Source organism: Sphaerodactylus townsendi, linkage group LG03, assembly GCF_021028975.2.
Source record: "Sphaerodactylus townsendi isolate TG3544 linkage group LG03, MPM_Stown_v2.3, whole genome shotgun sequence".
Taxonomy (NCBI): domain Eukaryota; kingdom Metazoa; phylum Chordata; class Lepidosauria; order Squamata; family Sphaerodactylidae; genus Sphaerodactylus; species Sphaerodactylus townsendi.
The window spans coordinates 86,644,242-86,660,763 of record NC_059427.1 but is presented as its reverse complement, the minus strand read 5'-3'; the positions used below and the strand labels follow the sequence as shown (position 1 = coordinate 86,660,763).

At 42.1% G+C, this 16,522-nt stretch overlaps 1 protein-coding gene and 1 long non-coding RNA gene across 2 annotated transcripts in view; one reads left to right on the top strand and one right to left on the bottom strand.

The window, feature by feature from the left end:
• The window catches only part of LOC125428183, a 34,185-nt gene extending 19,319 nt beyond the window's left edge, over positions 1-14,866 (top strand). Inside the window, exons 2-3 of the long non-coding RNA XR_007243785.1 lie at positions 12,796-12,967; positions 14,500-14,866. This is a non-coding gene — a long non-coding RNA (uncharacterized LOC125428183). The remainder of the gene's footprint in view (positions 1-12,795; positions 12,968-14,499) is intronic.
• NEUROG1 (neurogenin 1) lies at positions 1,408-3,829 on the bottom strand. The gene is made up of 2 exons (XM_048487911.1): positions 3,565-3,829; positions 1,408-3,141 (listed from the first exon to the last, which is right to left on the bottom strand). Exon 2 carries the CDS (start codon positions 3,138-3,140, stop codon positions 2,457-2,459), a length of 684 nt encoding a protein of 227 aa, XP_048343868.1. The 5' UTR covers position 3,141; positions 3,565-3,829; the 3' UTR covers positions 1,408-2,456.
• Positions 14,867-16,522: the final 1,656 nt, after the last annotated feature.

Below are 16,522 nucleotides of genomic sequence, written 5' to 3'. Positions count from 1 at the left end.
GCGATTCACCAGCCTGGCTGATGCCAATGGGAGTGAGGCGGAACAGAAAGCCTGAGAGCAACACATGGAGTAGCCAAGAGGGAAGGGCGGAGCAGGAGTTGCCACGTGTAAGGTTTCCAACTCTGGGTCAGAAAATTCATGGAGATTTGGGGGTGCCATCATGTAATTGCAATCAACAGCCGTTGGGGCCGGTTCCTCCTCTCCCTCGAGCCCCCACTGCACATGAATGGAGCCATCGCCGTCATGCCTGGCAGGCCGGATAAATGCCTTCAGGGGGCCACATTTGGCCCCTGGGCCGTAGTTTGGGGACCCCTGTCTTAGAGCTTGCAAACGAGTTATGTGCATACCATATAGTTGCTGCAGCAGCAGATTGTATCTCCTCTTCATTTGCATGAGAGCAACAGTTTTTAATGGTTCTTCATGTGAATTGTACTTTTAGCAGAAAAGAAGCATGCAGACTATGTAGCATGCATGGAGCACTTTCATAGGATCCAAGGTGTGGATTTCATTATTTTAATTGCTGTTATTCTTGCTTTTTTATTATTTTAGCAGTATTTATTGATTGATTTTTTTAACTTGTTTTCATACAGTTAGTTAGGCCAACCTCTTATCTCAGTCTCAGCTATATAACTGGGTTATTGTGAGGATACCTCTCACAAAGACCTTGGAGTAAGATCACACAGTTCAAATTTGCTTAATGCGTACCATGAAAATATATTTATGTGTGTATCAGAGGGAATGTGACTTAACTTCGTTGGGAGAGATCCTCAAGTGAAAAAAAAGAGAAATCAGTTGAACATCTGACATTCTCATAAGAAATGGATATATGATTTAGGATATTTTGTGTTTTAAAATATGTTAATACCTTGATTAATCATGTACACTTAAAGCAAGATTAATATATTCTAAAGGATTATAGTGGTCAGATCTTTAAAGAGAGCTGCAAGGTCCCTTAACAAAGTCCAAAAATATAAAGATTTCTAAATCCGGGGCTCTAGACATCCACCTGTCACTTCACACTTTCAACACCGTTGTCACTTTTTATTGATCCTTTTAATCCCCTTTCTTTGAAAATCTGTTGCCAGCTGACATTTCATTACACCAAAGAGAACTCTGTTTGCAGGACTTGTATCCCCACAGGTAGTCCCTTCCTGGGAGCTAAACCAGGGCTACCAATTTTAATTTGCTGCATTGTGAGCGTTAATGACCTGCTCTTGTGTTCCGGTTTAGGTGATGTATGAGAATTCTATGGTATCAGTTGATTGTTTCATGGACAACTGCTTCTTATTTCAGAAGTTTAAGCCACCACACATTTTTTCTTAATCATTTCTAAAATGTATCTATTTTCCTTAGCTTTATAAAACAATAACGTCTGAAAATAATTAATCCACATTTACAGAAGTTACAAATGTTTAAAAACATTTATTTACAACCATTTTTTTTAAAAAAAGTACATTATTTTTAATCTTTAAAAACATCAACGTAATAATAAGAATAAAGCTCTTTATGTACAAAAATACAATTTTCATATGAATGGAAGTCCTTGAATAAATTAAAATAGCATTAGACTCATTGAATGCCACATGTCTAGTCTACTCGAAAACAAGAGAGCAGCAGTGGAGGTCAAGATCCATAATGCATGAACCTAGTTCCTTGTCTGCCCTTTTCAGGGACTGATCATGTCAGGGTTCAGAGCTCCACTAGGCAGAAACAAAGTTCCATCCAGACCTATTATATCCATCACAAATTTGCTCTGCTATGTACCCAGCAAAGGCCCTGTGCACCCAGTCGAATCAGCCCTTTTTAAGCCTTTTCATTGTATTGTCAGGGCGTTCAAACCAAATTTTCATGCTCATTTTTCTTCATTAGAGTTCTACAAATTGTAAAATTGACTTTTCACCTTGTCTTTAATAGCAAATCTGTCCCTTTTATTCCCTTTTCTAAATCATATTGGGGCCCAAGAACTCAGAACAGTGGAAAGGAATGGAACAAAGTAGAATTTGTGAAGTCTGAAGAAAGTGCAAAAAGGGGAGAAAAAAGCAAGCAAGCAAAGGACAGAGGGAAATATAATCACATTATTGCCTGAATTCAGTTGCTGCTTCAGCCAAATGGAGATTTGTTCAAATTTAGACCAGTCTAAAATCAGCCAAATGGAGATTTTTTCAAATTTAGCCCATCTAAACATGGCCTTAGTTGTCACATATCCATATTTTTCAAACTTTGCTAGCTGGATTGGTATTTAGACAGATGACATCTTTGACTTTTGACTGAAAATAACATAAAGCTGAGGAGCTTGGATTTTTAAAAGCTGAAAATTTACTCTCCCTACCCTGTTTATCTGTGGGACCTAAATCATGACTAAAAAGCAAGCATTGATTGACCTTGGTAGCTAAATGAAAAAGGAGATTTTGCTTCAGTGTGAACATGTGGGTTCCCTATACCCTCAAGTGCCTCCCCTAATGATACTGCACAAAGCAAGAGGAACTCTGCAACAAGTCTTTAGGGAGGCTGTGGAAGGAGAAGAGGTTCTCTGTGCGCCCATAACAACAGTCTTCAGAGGTTGCTGGGCTGCTAGGGTTGGATGTGCTGGCAGAAAGAGAGGAGGCGGAAGGAGATGCTGTGGACATCCAGGAGCCTGCATCACTGCCAGGGCTGGGCGGGTTTGTGGAACTCAAGTAGCTGGGCAGAAGCATTTCTTTGAGCGGTTTCTGGAGGCACTGATCACCCAGTCTCAGAGTTTCAGAGAGGGCCCAGATGTAGTTGTGGGCAAATCGCAGAGTTTCTATCTTGGTCAGCTTGGTGTCATCTGGAAAGGTTGGTAGGACACACCTCAGCTCATCTAAAGCAGCATTGAGGTTATGCATGCGATTTCTCTCCCTATCATTTGCCTTGACCCGCCTCGTCTTTTTGATGGTGTGAAGGACAGCTTCATTCTTGACCTTGGTGCGTCCCCGTCGCCTCTTCCTTTCTTTCTCCTCTTCACACTTCTCAGGGTTGTGCTGTAGGGAAGTGTCATGCTTTGGGGAAGCCAAAGAAGGAGCTGGAAGGCTGCTAAAGCTCCCTTCATCATCAGTGAGGCAAAAGAGTACATCACTGCTGTTCTCAAGGTCAGAGTAACTGGTCTCCAAGGCAGAGGACATCCTGGTGGGGTAAGGTAATGAGACATCATTAGTTACTCTACATTAAGATGCAATTGCCACATAAAATGTAAAGGCGATAGACAAGAAAAAAAATCAGTGGACAAGAAAAAAATCAGTGGACAAAAAAGTAATTGAACAAGTAGCAGATTCTTCTAAAATAATGGCAGTGATATATACATTAAAGACACCCCAAACAGAACATAAGCAATGTTGGGAAACTGTTCAGAAAATTATACTAAGAAATTAATGAAAAGTGGAGGATATAACCATAGTCCTGTGTTGTGTCTATCCCTATCAAGGCAGTGTAGCTGGACAGCTGAAGCTTAAAGTTTTTTGCAAAGGCAATTTTCCTTCTCTTATCTGTGAAATCTAAACCACAGTGCCACTGATCTGCTTTCCTCTTTTCGGTTTCCTTCATACTCACTTGGTTGTCAGGGCGGCAGTCCACGCATACACGCGCGCCAAGTTCCCAAGTGTAACCTGAAGAGAAGGAAAACTTGAGTTCTTGAAAGTCCCGAAGCAAAGAAAAGCGAGAAGGACGACACGCGACAGCTCTTGTCTCTGAAGTGATCTCTGCCGCTATCAAGTCGTGTGAGCAGCGAGTTTGGCACACGACTGGCCTCAGACATCTTATATATCCTGTAAAACAATAGGTTTCCCCCCTCCCCCTTTTTTCTTCCTCGCCTGTTTCCCCCCAGCAAGCTCTGGCGGAATGAATGAATCGAGGCATCAGGTCTGCCCCGTGCTGCACTTTCCCCTATTTGCATAATGCATGCTCCCAGAGCTCTGCTCTCTCCCGGGAGTGTGCCTATAATTACTGAAGCCCAATGGCAAGCCAGGACTGCCTGAGAGCCACGTGAGCTATCACTAGGCTAAGCCTACTTGTTTGAGCTTCATTAGTCTATTAAAAGGGGAGGGGGGGGAGGGGGCACAAGTTTCAAAAGAAGCCTTTGGAAGTGAGGGGGGAGTTGCTACCTCTCAGCCAGTTTCAAGTCACTGAGAACTCCACCAGGCAGGGATGTGGGACCGCAGGCTTTTTCTGAGCGTCTCTTTTGCAGGGCCTTTCTGTACACCTTGAATACAGCATGGCCTGACAAAACTAGAGGCGTCAGAAGAGAAATACAGATAGGTGGGGCACAAGACGCTCTGTTTTTGGAAAGCATAGGGGGGAAATAATATCAAAACACATATCATGCGGCTTGTCATCTGCCCCAACAAATGGCAGAGGACTGGATGACACTGGATGGAATGTTTTGTTTTAAATCAGTTGGTAGTTCAGAAAGGGATCATGTCCAGATTCATACCTTAAAGCGTTTAGCCAGTTTTTAAACTATGGTTTTGAGGTTAGTTACAAAGGGGAGCTGTGTTGGTCTGCAGTAGAACAGTTAGATTTGAGTCTAGTAGCACCTTAGAGACCCACAAGAATTGCAGGGTGTACTCTACTGCAGGGATGTCCAATTCTGGCCCTCCAGATATTCATGACTGATTCCCATCATGCTGGCAAAGGCTAGTGCGAATTGAAGTCGAAGGAGCAGCATTGCCATAGTGGTTAAGAGTAGATGTACTCTGATCTGGAGGAACTGGGCTTGATTCCCCGCTCTGCTGCTTGTGCTGTGGAGGCTTATTTGGGGAATTCAGATTAGCCTGTGCACTCCAACACATGCCAGCTGGGTGACCCTGGGCTAGTCACAGTTCTTCAGAGCTCTCTCAACCCCACTTACTTCACAGGGTGTTTGTTGTGAGGGGGGAAGGGAAAGGAGTTTGTAAGCCCCTTTGAGTCTCCTTACAGGAGAGAAAGGGGGATATAAATCCAACTCTTCTTCTTCTTCTTCTTCTTCTTCTTCTTCTTCTTCTTCTTCTTCTTCTTCTTCTTCTTCTTCTTCTTCTTCTTCTTCTTCTTCTTCTTCTTCTTCCCTTACTGTGTCTGATGAAGGGAGCTTTGACTCTTGAAAGTTTATAACCTGAAATTTTTGAAGGAACTCTGTTAGGGCAATAGGACTGTTCATGTGCAGCAGAAGTGTTTTACCCAGAGACAGACAATATTTCAAAACACAAACATTTTGGGCTAAGGTCACATCACCTTTATTAAGGAATTTAGGTTTTCCTTTGATGCTGGAACTCCAAATGATAACACTTAGCTTCTGTCACAGTCCAAAGTCATCTTGTTTCCTACTTGCAAAGAAATGTTTGTTCTGTTTTAATATTGTAGTTTTCTCCATTTTTAACTTATTGCTCATTTCAACCCCACTTTCATCCCCACTGGGGACCCAAAATGGCTTTCAACATTCTCCCCTCCTTTTATCTTCACAACAGCTCAGTGAGGTAGTTTGGGCTGAGAGAATGTGACTGGCCCCAAGTTGCCCAGCAATTATCACAAACTGTTTTTTTTTTCAACTTTAACTTAAGGTCAAGCCAGAATATTGTGATTTGTTTATTGGCCAAACGACCCTATTATTAATCTCGTGAGCATTAACTTCTAGTTTTGGCTGCTTTAATCTTAATCTTAATTGGAGCAATCAGATGGTTAGTCCTTGCGTTTACATTTGGCACTGAGCCCAAGATACAAACAAGCAGTAAGAATTATCTGCTGTGAACTATTTCTTATAGTTTTATGCTGTTATTCGTTATAATCAACAAAGGATTTTATGTTATAGACTATTTTAAGTTTTAAGGGATTTTAAGCCTTAAAGCTACAAAGCTATACAGGATTTTAAAAGGGCACAAAGAAATGACAGTGGTCACTAACAAATGCCTCTGACTCCTGCTCCCAGAAATCTTGCAAGCAAACAAGAATAGAACAATATTGTTCCAGCAATAGTTTGCTGGAAAGTTTCCCAGAATGCGTAACCCTTTCTAACATATTTGAGGTTCAGGGAACTCAGATGGCTATGGCTTCAGCCCCCACATATGAAACAAATCAACCTCCAAAAATCAGCAGAGAACATCTCATTGCAGCAGGCCACATGCTACCCAGCCTCTCATATTAGTAACCTGCTTGACGGGAAGCAGGAAAGCAGAAATAAAGAGAAACCTGTATGTACCATGGACTCAGTTATACACTCTGCTAATCTGTTAGAACTCTTTTCTAAGGAAGGTCTTTTGATATCTAAAACTTTTGACTTACTTTTGTCCAAATTTTCTGATGTGGACTGTAAGCTGGAAAATCTTAACAAGATTTATAGCTGTTATGATCTATTTAAAATTCACTCACAAATTGCTAAGCAGTCAGAATAAATCAATGTTTACATGTGACCTTTGGAATCAAAGGCCAATGTCCCTTGTGCTTCAGAGGTGCCAAGGGATTGCCTATATTGGTGGAAATAAGATAAATTTTAACAAATGGTCTCATTTCTGGAACATCAGGAAATCAGTGAGCAACCTATTGGGGTGCCCTGTTTTGGAAACGCAACTCTCAATTTATGAATATCTTCCTAGTGAAGGTCATTATAAAAAGGTTGTGCTGTTTTTAAAATTTTCAAGATCTCCTGCCCATCTGTTGGAACATTGCGAGTTTTATTTTAGGGCCTTTCTGCACGGGCCAAAAGCAGCGGCGGCGGGCCGATAAAACAGCGTTTTGGCGGGGACTACTCGCACAGGCGCCAATGCCAAATTGCTGCAGCGGCGCCCGGCGCCCGCCGAAACGGTGTTTTTGAATCTCGCTCAGGAAGCAAGGTATTTTGGAAACATCGGCTTCCATTCGGTGCCATGCGAATGGCACCGGCTGGAAGCCGGTGTTTCTCTCCAAGCCCTCCCAAACACTCCTTACCTCTGTGCCCCCTGGCCTCCACAATGTGAAAGAAGGCGGCCGGAGGTAAGGAGCGTTGGGAACGGAGCAGCCTGTGTGAAGGCTGTGCCGCCGCCGCTTCCAGCGGGACTGTCCATGTGAACGGTCCCGTGGGGGTGCGCTGGCATAAACTATGCCGACGCACCCCACCTCAGTGCCCTTGCAGAAAGGGCCCTATACAATATGATATGAAGTTCTCCAAATTTTTTATTCCTTTGAGGCTGGGTTATAATCTCCAGAGAAAAATGGTATCCCAGTTCAACTAAAGATTTATACTGCCCCAGATGATTGGGTGAGGAAGGAGCACTTTTCCTCTTCACATTATCCCCATTGTGTGTTTGAGCTCAAAATACTAGAGATTGTAAGTGAATGTAGAACCTAGAAATGTAAGGCTCATTCCGCACATGCAGAATAATGCACTTTCAAACTGCTTTCAATGCTCTTTGAAGCTGTGCGGAATGGCAAAATCCACTTGCAAAATGTTGTGAAAGTGGTTTGAAAACGCATTATTTTGAACCTAGAATGTAAGTGAACCTAGAAAAAGCCATGAGAGAAACAGTGGACAAGATGAAATATATGTCAAGAGAACTTACATTAGCTAATGCGAATCTAACCACCACATATCATAACAATGCTTCTTGCAATTTCAGTGTTCCCCTCGGTGGAACATCTGAAAGTAAAACATCTGAAAGTAAAATAATGCATGTTCTTCACCTTCTTCAGCCGGGCAAATGTTATCAGTACAACCACTCAACCAAAAAGAGATGCTACTACAGCCCAGGAAAATTCAATGTGGCTCGACCCAGTTGATGCTAATATCGCCAGGGATCCACTTCCCAATAGTGTTCCAAATGAGTTACAGGGTAATGTAGAGCACTTATTTGATATAGACCTTGAGTTAAGAATGTCAAGGGTACAACAAATAGAACTGTGCTCAGCAGGAAGTGGTAAATAGTGGGCAAAAGAGCTGTAAGAGCTTAAAGAAATGAAAACTTTGTTGGACTGAACTCTAGCAAGGGATTCTGGTTCGCACGTGGATACACAGGTAACCCAGAGAGTACCAGACTTTTTTTCATACATCACTTCTCGCATTTGAAAATGAATTAATAGAAGACTATAAGGCTCTCCTGCTAACAGACCAGGCAGGAATTGTCAACATATTGGAAACAATAAGTACACATTTGCAACAGATTTTGGTCTGCTCTAAACAAGGAACAACTGAAGATCTGCCTACTGTAAAGGTGAACAATACGGCAAACCCTAGAGAGTCCTCTGGTGATTCTTATCTCGTGAGGAGTACACAAATGGTGGAGATATATCACACACCCACTGGCCACGAAAATAACAGGGTTATATCACAAATTCCACCACCTAAAGACTTTTGCCCTAATAGACTATTTCCTCAAAGACTTCACTTACAAAGACCGAACTATGGGCAAGGTATTTCAAATGGCTGTATTCAGTTTATTCTGGAAGGTATTGAGCCTCTTATAACATCAGAATGACATAATGCTACCCTCCAGGTAAAGTTCCTCTCATGGAATATTGCTGGCTGGGGGAAGAAAAGTGCAAACATCAGTTTTTTAAGTTATTTAAAATACTTTTTAGTGATAATGCTTCAAGAAACCTGGGCTTTACATGGTGTTAACCTATTAGGCTGTCATTCATACAATGTAGAAGCATCCAAATCTAAACTATTTGGCCGTTCATCAGGGGGCTTGGCTATACTATATCGGAAAGTGTAACTTCAGAACCCTTAGTTGTTCCCCTTTTGCCCAAGCTGTTCTTTTGATTATTGGGGAAACTTCATTAACAGTAGTAAATTCCTCCAGGCTTTAATCATGCCTCCCTGTTACTAAATTGGAATAATCTCACAAAATATATTGAGAAATTGGAAAGCGATTATCTCAAAATTGAAATCATATTGATGGATGATTTTAATGCTAGAGTGGGCTCTGACATTTCTCATCTTTTGAAAAGAGGGTTATGATGAAAAGCCCTTCTGCTCACTACTTACTCCATTTGCTCGTGAATCCAAAGACCACACAGTAAATTATGCAGGTGCCTGGTGCACTTGGCAATTCAAATCAACAAGTCCTGGCCTCTGGAGCAAATAGAAACCACCAGCAACAGAAACAAACTACTACTAAAGAAAAGCAAAACCTCCAAATAGTTTGGATTTGGAGTGGGAAACTAAAGGGTCAAACTTGAAAGGAGAAACAACACAACAAGACCAGCAAACTCAACACCACCAGCAAAAAGGAGAAGCAAGACACCAGAAAAAACAGTTTGGATTTGGAGTGGGAAACTAAAGGGTCAAACTTAAAAGGAGAAGCAACACAATAACACCAGCAAACAAAGGGAGAAGAATGAGTGACACAAGGGAGAGAACTCAACTTCGGGAGAACACGGAATTTGGGAGACCTGAACCAAAAAAACCAGAAGTCTTCTAACCAAAGCAAAGCAAGAACATAAGCAGCAGCACACCGGGGGTGGGGTAAAACTGGGAGGCAGTTATACAGAAATTTTACAAATTCAAACTAACAGTAAAACAAGGGAAACCAACAACCTACAGTCCTGCCCTTAAGTAAACTTTAACCAAAGGTAGACTTGCATGGCCTTGACCTAAGACTTCACCCCACCCAACACACACACCTGAACAACCAAAAAGCTGAACTGAAACCACAGAAACAAGGAAAATGTTGCTAACAGCAACTTAACAGTAAGAGATGAACAAATTAAACTTCAAATCAATAGGACCCTGGACCTTTAAGCTACACGCTCAGCCCCCACCCCCCCACCACCACCAAGCAGCAAACAATTATAACAGGAAAGCAAAACAGTTGGGCAGAGAAGTCCAATAAAAAATCAATTATTTTTATAGAATCACCTGCCTCAACTATAGGCCTGGCGGAACAGCTCAGTGGAACTGTATTACATCCTGCAGGGCCCTAGTCTCAGATGGCAGAGTATTCCACTAGGCTGGGGCCAGGGCCAAAAAAGCCCTGGCCCTGGTTGAGACCAGCCAGATATCCTTTGGGTCAAGGACTTACAGGAGGTTTCTTCCAAAGGAGCATAAAGCCCCCCACAGGTGATATTGAGAGATGCGGTCCTCTGACGGCTCAAGGCTTTAAAGGTTAGAAGTGACTGTTGCATGGATCACAGTGGCTAGGTCCAGGCAGGACAGGTAGGAGGCCAGCTGCTTTGCCTGATGAAGATGGTAGAAGGCCAATTTGGCCATCTGGGTGATTTGGGCCTCCATTGTTAAGAAGGTATCCATGATCACCCCAGGCTACAGAATCCAGATGAAGATGCCAGTGACACCCCATTCAGTGCTGGCAGTTTATACCCTCCTCGGCCACTCTGACCCAGCTACAAGACCTCCATCTTTGATGGATTTAATTTCAGTTGGATTCGATGCAGCCATTTCATGACAGCCTTCAGACACCAGGCCAAATGTTCTCGGGCAGTGTCTGGCTGGTCCCCCACCTACAGATAGAGCTGGGTGTCATTAGCCTACTCCAAACCAGCTGGGCATGGGGTTGCATGTAGATGTTACATAATGTTGGGGCAAGGATTGTCCCCTATGGTACCCCACAATTCAGAGGGCGCCAAGAGGAGACCCCTCTCCAAAATGCCACCCTTTGTCCCCGGTCTTCTTTTTCAAGTTAAGAGTGGGCAGTCCCATCCAACAGGCTGGGCATCCAGCTGTGGTCTTGCAGCCGTGCTGGCCCACTGCTCCCAAAGACACTTTCCAACACCATGGGGCAGCTTAAAATGCAAAAAAGCCACCCTGCCATCAGGAAGACCCCATTGGTCTTAATGCTCCTATGCCACCTTTTCAGTGGCTTAAATCCAAAACCCCAACCACCAGTTCCACAGGAACAATGGCCAGCAGGAACACTGGTGACATGTTCAGCACTGTGTCCCGCTATTGGAGAGGGCTGTGGTGACCACCCAGCAATAGATTTACCCCTCCACTAGGTCAAGTGTCCTGGGGAGGGCAAATCTGCTGGTACAGTCCTGTGTTGCTCCCACCAGGAGATCCCCCCCCCCCCATACCCAGGGATGGGGCTGTAAGTATAGGAGGAATTATCAGATTTAGTTTCAAAATAAATGGTGCAAATCTCAGTTACAAGTAATTTTAGAAAACAGGATAGGACATTTGATTTCAGGTTTTATCTTGTTTGTCAAAGTAAGAGAAATGTCTCATGAATTTAGGAGTGCAGATGATAAGAGAAAATTTTATATCTGGGGTGATATATTCAAATAAAATAATTCAGAAGCGATTTTATGTGTCTGTCAAAAATTTTAATTCAGTCACCTGCATTCTGAATGCATGAGATCACTGGAAAACTGGGGGGAAAAAACAAAAAACAACAGTTGCCTATTTCCTGGTTTCATTTTACACATATTTTAGGACTAAATGAAAATTATTGCTTTCTATGAGCACAATGTATTTTGTTTGCAGCAATTGCAATGTTTTAATGAGACAACCATAAAATCAACCATTAATTATTTTGTTTCAAACACTTCTGCAACCCTTTTGAGCCAGGTCTATTTAGAAATAGTTTAGGGAGTAGCCTGCAGTTTTATTCTTTCTCTGGTATTATACACAGGAATGGATAAGTCATTTATAAATAATTACACAATGTTTTGGGTCTTTGGGCTTGTATAATATATCAAAGCGATTAGTACATGCATTGTTCCATTGTAAATGGGCTCTTTTTTTGTTGTTGCTTTCTTTCAGTTTCACTTGCCTTGTATTCTACCCAAACCTTTTTCTTGAAATCCTTTGTCTTCTTCATTCTTTTAGCGTGTTACAGTGCAGGGACATTCTTCTTATTCAAACACTCACAGCATGAGCAAAGAAGCTACTTCTGTCGCATCTTAAGTTTTAACGTAACTTTCGGGCATTTTTTTCTTCCTACTTTTCCCAGACTATTGACAAATTATAACATCCATCATTTATTGGTGCTTCTGATGGCTTTAAAAGTTTTCTTAAAAGAGAAGACTCTACACACACTAGTAGCCATTGGCTATGTTTTGTCTCCTTGAACAATATTCCCATTCCATGGATTGTATTGGTCTGTGTGTGAAGAAAAGGAGGAAGGGGGATGGTTGGCAGGGCATTTAACTTATTTCTTTTATGAGCAGCCTAAACAATGCATTTTCAACCCAAACAATATCTGTGGCAGAGTAACAGTTTAAATGTCAGTCAAGCTCTCAGTGGTGGAAAATAAATGATCCTGATGCAGGACAGTGTAAAAGCCATGCCGCCCCTCCCCCGATTGATTGAGGAGACCATTTTCAAAGAGATTCGAATGCTGATGATAGGCAACACTTGTGGCAATGCCAATAGATGCAGTTTAACCTTATTACCCCCTATAAAGTGATAGAACCCCCCTCCCCTTTTAAAAACAAGCCTACAATCATTGGAGGGGGGGGGGAGAGAATCCAAAGCCTTGAAGAGGTCCTTGTGCCTGGCATTTCTGCCTGGGGATGAAAGAGACCAACTGAGAGGATTCTCCAAGGAAATCTTCTGAAAGGATTAGACCTGCATGAGATAGGATTGAAATTCAATACAAGGCATGCGAGGGGAAAAAATGGAGCTATTTTTAAAAGTTTGGACAAAACTAATCCATGTTATCCAAGAAAGAAGTGGGGAGGGGGAGGGGGTGAAGAAAATACCATGCCGGTAAAGTAGCTAGAAACATCCTGCTTCTTTGCCGTTGTCCTTTTTTGTGTGTGCAGTGCTTGATTAGAACATCAGTGCAACTTCAAAAAACCCAAATGTGAATATTCCTTTTTTTAAAAAAGAAGAGTAATATTAATGTTGTCCCATCTTCCATCCTTCCTTTCTGTTGTAAGAATATTCTATAGGAAGAGAGATGGAAAAATATCACCATGGATAAGAAAAGGAAAAAGGAAAACAAGTCATTGCTATATAAAACAAGGAAGAAAAAAGAATGGAAGAAGCTGAGAAAAAGAAGGAAATTTGGCTGGATATTTACTGTGTTTCATTTCTCAGAAGTCAGGGAAGGTTAGTGCTTTTTAAAGTGTTCTTATAGGTAGGGAACTTAAAATAAATAGCTTGAGTTTTTGAAGTATAGATTGTGTTTTAATTGAAAGCAAGAATTTCAGACAAGGAATTGTTAAAAAGCACCAAATATGGTGCAAATGAGTCTGTCAAAATGGTTTTTTGAGATTGAGTGAAGTGGGGGTAAGACAAGAGTGCTTGATGAAAGTACCTAACTTCATTCCTCTTTAATATCAGAATGGTCTTGGGTAGCATTTAGCAATCTGTCAGGATTCCAAATCTCTTTACATATGAACGGCCTCCTAACCAGAACTCTCCAGCAAGATGAATGCCCATTTCTTGCTTGCTATCCTCCCCTCCCTTTCCTCCCCCCCTTTCCCTCTGCAGAAATGGGGATGGATTTGCTGTCATTTGCATAGCAGGTGCTTGATTCTTGTCTATTCTTAACTGAAGAAGTTTTAATACAGGATAAATTGCTAGGAATTAGGAGAAGGAAGGAGACAAGAAAAGGAACTCTAGTCTTCTCCCAGCTTGGTTTGAAGAGAAGGAATTTCTCCCAAAGTGAAAGAGTATAGTAATTTTTTGTTATTAAAAAAATGCTGTTCTGTTTTTTTTCTTTTGGACCTCCAAACAAGACAAATTTTGTCCACTTGGCCATGAAAGAATTTCTATCTGTTAAAGCAATAATCCCAAAGAAGACAGCAATACGATTACTGCTCCACAGATCTTTGAGCCAGAAACTCTGGTAGGAGAGTTTAAAATGTTAATCCCCGGTATAATCCCTTCCTTTGGCATTGTACAAGTACTGCAGCCACAAGAGATTTTCTTATCTTCACCCCACCCCCCAAATCCAATTCCCTTGTTTTTAAGAAAAGATAGGGGGAGAATCAAGCAAGCAAAATAGGGCCATTGCTTGGGATCATAATGGATTCTTTACTTCAGTGGTTCAATTGTGCCTCGTAGAGGCTCACAGTTCTGGGAGGGCTCTGCTTCATCTAGCTAAGAGTGTCTGCGGAGGGACAGTGTGTACACAGAGGTGGTGTGGAAGTCAAAACCAGAAAGCCTGTGCTTTTACAACAAGGATGGAGTAGTCAGTTCTTTAGTAGCTGTTCAGTCATAAGCTCATTGGGATCTACTGTTTTATGCCTTTTCTTTGGCAGCCCCTGGAAAGCTCCATGTAAAGGGCAGAGAGCAGCCTTTCCTGAGTATTCCTGCTCCCATACTCCATCTTGACCTCTCAAAATACATTTCAGTCCGAAAGATGACCACTTTTGGTCTCAAAAGAATTAGGCTTTCTGTTTTTATCAAAAACACAAACAAAATAGCCAATATGTCTTTTACTGGGCCATTTGTTTATTGTTGGGGTAGTTTGAAAATGAAGAATGGTTAAATGCATACTTTTAATACACTTTGGAACAATCATACACTTATACTTTGGTCATCTTACAGTATATCTTTCAAATTCTTATGTCATCTTTCAGTGAAATAATTTTGAATGGTAAACATTGTTAAACACCCTCATTTTTTTTCCTCAGATCAACTCTGTGATGTAGGTAGGCTGGAGAGGTGAATCGGCTACCTACTGTTCTTCATGGAAGAAGAAGTATTTAAACCTGGATATCCAAGGCTCACAGAATCAGTGTTGTAAATGCTATACTATCAGGCTTTTTAGTTTTATTTAGTTTGTCCTCTCACAGTTCCACGTATCATGGCTGTTCCAAATGTACAACCTCTTTTAGGATCCTCATACATATATAAAAGAAAAGCAGAGCACTGCAGTTTTCTATGTCTCGGAAGCCACAGGGATCAAATGTAAAAAGGGATGAAGGCGTTTCATACAGATTGTGGAGACTTCAAAAAACTGTTTCTATTTGTATAAATTGTGTCTGATGAAAAATTGAATACAAGGATAATGCATACTTGATTAAAGTAATATTTATGGTCACTGACATTAACATTCTAGTAGTAAAGTTGTCACTGACATCCATCCTAGTAGTAAAGTGGATATGTTTCATACATATGAGCTGTATGTAAAAAAGCCTAGAGTAAGACTGGGGCCCATTTTGCACAGGCCAAAAACAGCGCCCCAGGAATGGTAAAAACACCATTCCTAGAGCGCTGTTTGCATGACTGCCGGCTCTGCAACGAAGCAGCAGCCAGCAGGGAAACGCTGTTTTCAAAACAGCATTGTGCAACTGGTGCCGAGCAAACAGCATTGGGTCAACAGTGGCGCTTTTAAGCACACCCAGTTATTTCAGTTCTCACTTCCCCTTCCCTGCACAACTCCGCAGGGATGAGGGGACATGCCTCCTGGCCTCTGACCCCTGAGGAGTTGCCATGGCCACCGAGACATGTCCCCTCATCCCTGAAGAGATGTGCAGGGAAGGTAAGTTGAAAAACAAGGAGGCACCTCCATGCAAAGGCGCCTCTGCGGGCCTCAGCTGTTCCGGGGCCACTTGCATGGAAGCGTGTGAGCAGTCCTGAGGCTCCACTGGTATAATTTATACTTGTGTGCAGCCACTTCCCTGGCCCATGTGGAACGAGCCTGGGTCTTGTAGGAACCCCTCCAATTTAGGAAGTCATTTTGGGGTGATGATCTGTGGGACCAGAACATTCTTGTGCCTGTAACTCCCATGCTGCCAGTTGGCTTTGATATTCAGCTTTTTACCAAAAAAATTCAGGTTTCTAAAATCTGAACCTGAATATTACCAAATAAAAAAAGATTGTGGTCCCCCCCTCCCACCACTGTTTCGAAGTCCACATGCACCTGGAAAACAGTGGCAGTGGATGGGAGAGATTCAACTGACTGCTATACTTCAGCAGTCAGTTGAAGCTCTGTGCTATTTGCCACCATTTCCCAAGTCTGTGTGGATCTGGGAAATGGAAGCAAGGAGAGCTTTAACTGAATGGTGGAGTCCAGCATTCAGCTGAAGTTCTTGCTCTGCCTCCTGCCCCTCAGGTGAAAAAGTCATGTTTGGCTTTTTCAGCACAGAGGGTATTTGGTGAATTAAAAAATTCCTCCCAAAACTGATATGGCTTTCCAGGGGGAGGGGGTTAAGGTGATTTGGTTTTACCAAATCATCGCCCCTAGTTTGAGGCTGACACTGTTGCAGCAGAGAGACATGGTAGTTACCCACCACAGCTCCCCTATTTGAATTGTTCACTCTCTGGCTCATTCTGCACATGCAGAATAATGCACTTTCAAACTGCTTTCAGTGCTCTTTGAAGCTGTGCGGAATGGCAAAATCCACTTGCAAACAGTTGTGAAAGTGGTTTGAAAATGCATTATTTTGCATGTGCGGAAAGGGCCTCTGACTTGAAAACAGGGACTCTAATCCAGAGCTGGATCCATAGAACTAGGATGGGGGGGGCGAATGGATGTGTAGGAGGCAGGAAAATCCTACCTTTGCACTTTCTTTAACTTCTCCTTATTTCCAAAATGTAACATATAATCATGCATAGTGCTAATCACATATAGCACCCTTTTCTGCTTGAATATATTTGAGTGAAGTCCAGTATAAATAACAACCCTAAATTCTCCTGCCCCTGCACCTAATG